This window comes from Triticum urartu, chromosome 5A (assembly GCF_056163025.1).
Source record: "Triticum urartu cultivar PI428250 chromosome 5A, HENAU_Tu73, whole genome shotgun sequence".
Classification (NCBI taxonomy): Eukaryota; Viridiplantae; Streptophyta; class Magnoliopsida; order Poales; family Poaceae; genus Triticum; species Triticum urartu.
This window is the reverse complement of record NC_141877.1, coordinates 131,219,461-131,221,833: the sequence shown is the minus strand read 5'-3', so window position 1 is coordinate 131,221,833 and position 2,373 is coordinate 131,219,461. Positions and strand designations below refer to the sequence as shown.

The 2,373-nt window shown below is 38.8% G+C and overlaps 1 protein-coding gene across 1 annotated transcript; it reads right to left on the bottom strand.

Annotated features, from left to right (window-relative positions):
- Positions 1-554: 554 nt before the first annotated feature.
- On the bottom strand, positions 555-1,763 carry LOC147970567 (uncharacterized). The gene is made up of 2 exons (XM_087523491.1): positions 1,480-1,763; positions 555-990 (listed from the first exon to the last, which is right to left on the bottom strand). The coding sequence occupies exons 1-2, from the start codon at positions 1,761-1,763 to the stop codon at positions 555-557; spliced, it is 720 nt and encodes a 239-aa protein (XP_087379617.1).
- Between the last annotated feature and the right edge of the window lie 610 nt (positions 1,764-2,373).

Genomic DNA, 2,373 nt, shown 5'->3' with positions numbered 1-2,373 from the left:
CGAGACCTATTATGGGACTGGCTGGGGCCTGGTTGCAACTGGGTTGTCAATTTTTTTCCTTATCTGAAGCATTTTTTCTTTTGGAGTATATATTTTTCTTGGTAGTACAAATGAAGTCATTTGTACTACTTGCACCAACATTGAGTACTGCACTGTGTGTACCAAGTTTGTATTTTTGTGCATTGAGCTAAAGTTGCTGCAGCCCCTTCGTTCTGCATTTGTGCATGTACTGCACTTCATATTTACAGTTTGGGAACTGCCTTATATTTGTTATTTGAACTGTATTTACGTTTCTTTTATAAATATTAATATTAATGTTCTTTTTCTATAATTACTTTTGTGGATACTTTGTTCAGTGAAAGCAATTGATGAGAAACAAACTGTGATACATAAGCAAACAACAGAAATAAAATTTAATGACAATTCTAAAACGATATTGATTTTAGAAAAGAAATGTTCGATGTGAAGCAATGGACATAATGAAAAGCTTGCATACATGAAACAAAGAACAACACAACGACTAATGTAAATTGAAACTAAAACATAGCCCTGAATTATTTCAAGTTGCTGCATTGGATTACAGCCTTGTTCTTCTTCTGCTTTTCTTCTTTGTCTCTTTTTGCCCTGTCCAGTCCCATGATGACATCGTAGATGATTCTCCATGACTCATATGTTGCGAATGCATCTATTGTTGCATACTTGATAAGCTTTTCTGGCAGTGGGCAGAATCCCCACAGAGTATGGTCCTCCTTGCGGTTAATTTTTTTCTTCATGTCATGGTAGTGAATGTCTATCATCCTGCCGGCAACATCAGCTAAAGAGTCAAACTTCTTTTTATTGCATGGGTCTCTCCATTCCACCTGAATATCAATGTAGTTGTCGGAGTTTATCTTCAAACCAGATAGCTTCAGCTTGCCTTTGTCTCCTTCAATGGAGAATCCGACGAAGGTGTACTCACCATTCATGAGGAATTTGTCTAGTTCCATTGGCCTGCAAGATGTTTGTATAGAGTGAATATAGTTTATTTTCTTAGGAGTACCAATGTTTTTTGTTTTTTCTAAAACTGAACTGCAATATGAGTATCTGAATCTGTTGCGTTGAGTAGTTGCTAATACTTTGTTCATCATAACTAGTAAACCTGATAATATATTGCATAAACAATGCATGTTTTGTGCATGATTGTATTTCTTGAACTAGATTTCATACATGTTTTGTATAGTAATATTGCAGTTTTCTATTGTTCAGTCAAATATTTTGTATTTGGTAAAACAAAATAAAACTGCATGTATTGCTAGATCACATAATTCAAGAATCGAGCACATGAGTGACATACATGGAGCCAGATGAAAACTGTCAATGAATTCAGATGCCATGGTTTTCAAAAATGAAAACCAAAGTTTAAATAGTGGTGATTGCAGTGAAGAAAATTTAAAATTAATATTGACAATCAATAGTACAGATTGATAGTTATATTCTGACCTGTCTTTAGCTGCAGAGATGTGGTAGACAAGGCATTCTTTTTCTACACATAGCTGGAGCACTGCTGCCCGCTGTGGCTTCACGTAGTGTGTGTACTCAACATCAACGCCGACTAGTTTGACGGGCATTCCTCCGAGCTTCCTCCTGAGTGTGGATAGCATCTTGTCCACATCTTCACCCTTGCTTGTGCAAACAACGTGGAGCTTGTGATTGCCGTGGAGATCGACGTCGTGGAGCTCCCCGGTGTACCTGCGGCGCTGCTTGTAAAGAGGTGCATCCGCCATGACTATCCTCTGCTCTCTTGCGTTTGTTCTGGAGAGAAGAGGTTGGTGAAAGGAATTGTGGAGAAGAAGATGCAATGGGGTTTTTTGGGGTACGAAGCAGTTGCGTTTTCTCCTGTGCTCTCCTCTGCTCTCCTTGACAGGACGTGGGAGAGGTCGAGCGGGGTGGTAGCGTGGTGGGGCTCTGGTTTAAGTTACGTGGCAACTACAGAGAGGTCCTGCTATGAGGATGCTCTGTTAGTGCGTGGGAAATCCGGAACGTCGTGTCCTCTTTTTTTGTGACTTGTTTAGGTATGCACGCAACTGTCAGAAAATGTGATGATTGTGTTTTCGGTGAATTTTCCTATTAAGTGCACTTCTTTTTATATCAGAACATAACTGCGTACGTCCACATAGTGTACTGCATGGAAATGAAATTTATTCTTCGTGCGCTGAATTATGTCGGATTAAGATTGATACAGATGTACGCACATTTTTTTGATGGAGTTCTTTCATGCAGTTCTTTATTTTATAACGCACTGCTTTGCTTAACTAACAGAGCTACATTTTTCATTTAAGCCACACTGCAATGCAGTAGAACGAGAACTGTATGTCAGAAAAAATACTTAGTTTA

Bases quoted from the DNA above. Each gene is read 5' to 3' on its own strand.
- LOC147970567 (XM_087523491.1), bottom strand. From the start codon at position 1,763: ATGGCGGATGCACCTCTTTACAAGCAGCGCCGCAGGTACACCGGGGAG. The intron at 991-1,479 runs GTCAGAATATAA...AACATCTTGCAG, and splicing joins ATCTCTGCAGCTAAAGACAG to GCCAATGGAACTAGACAAAT.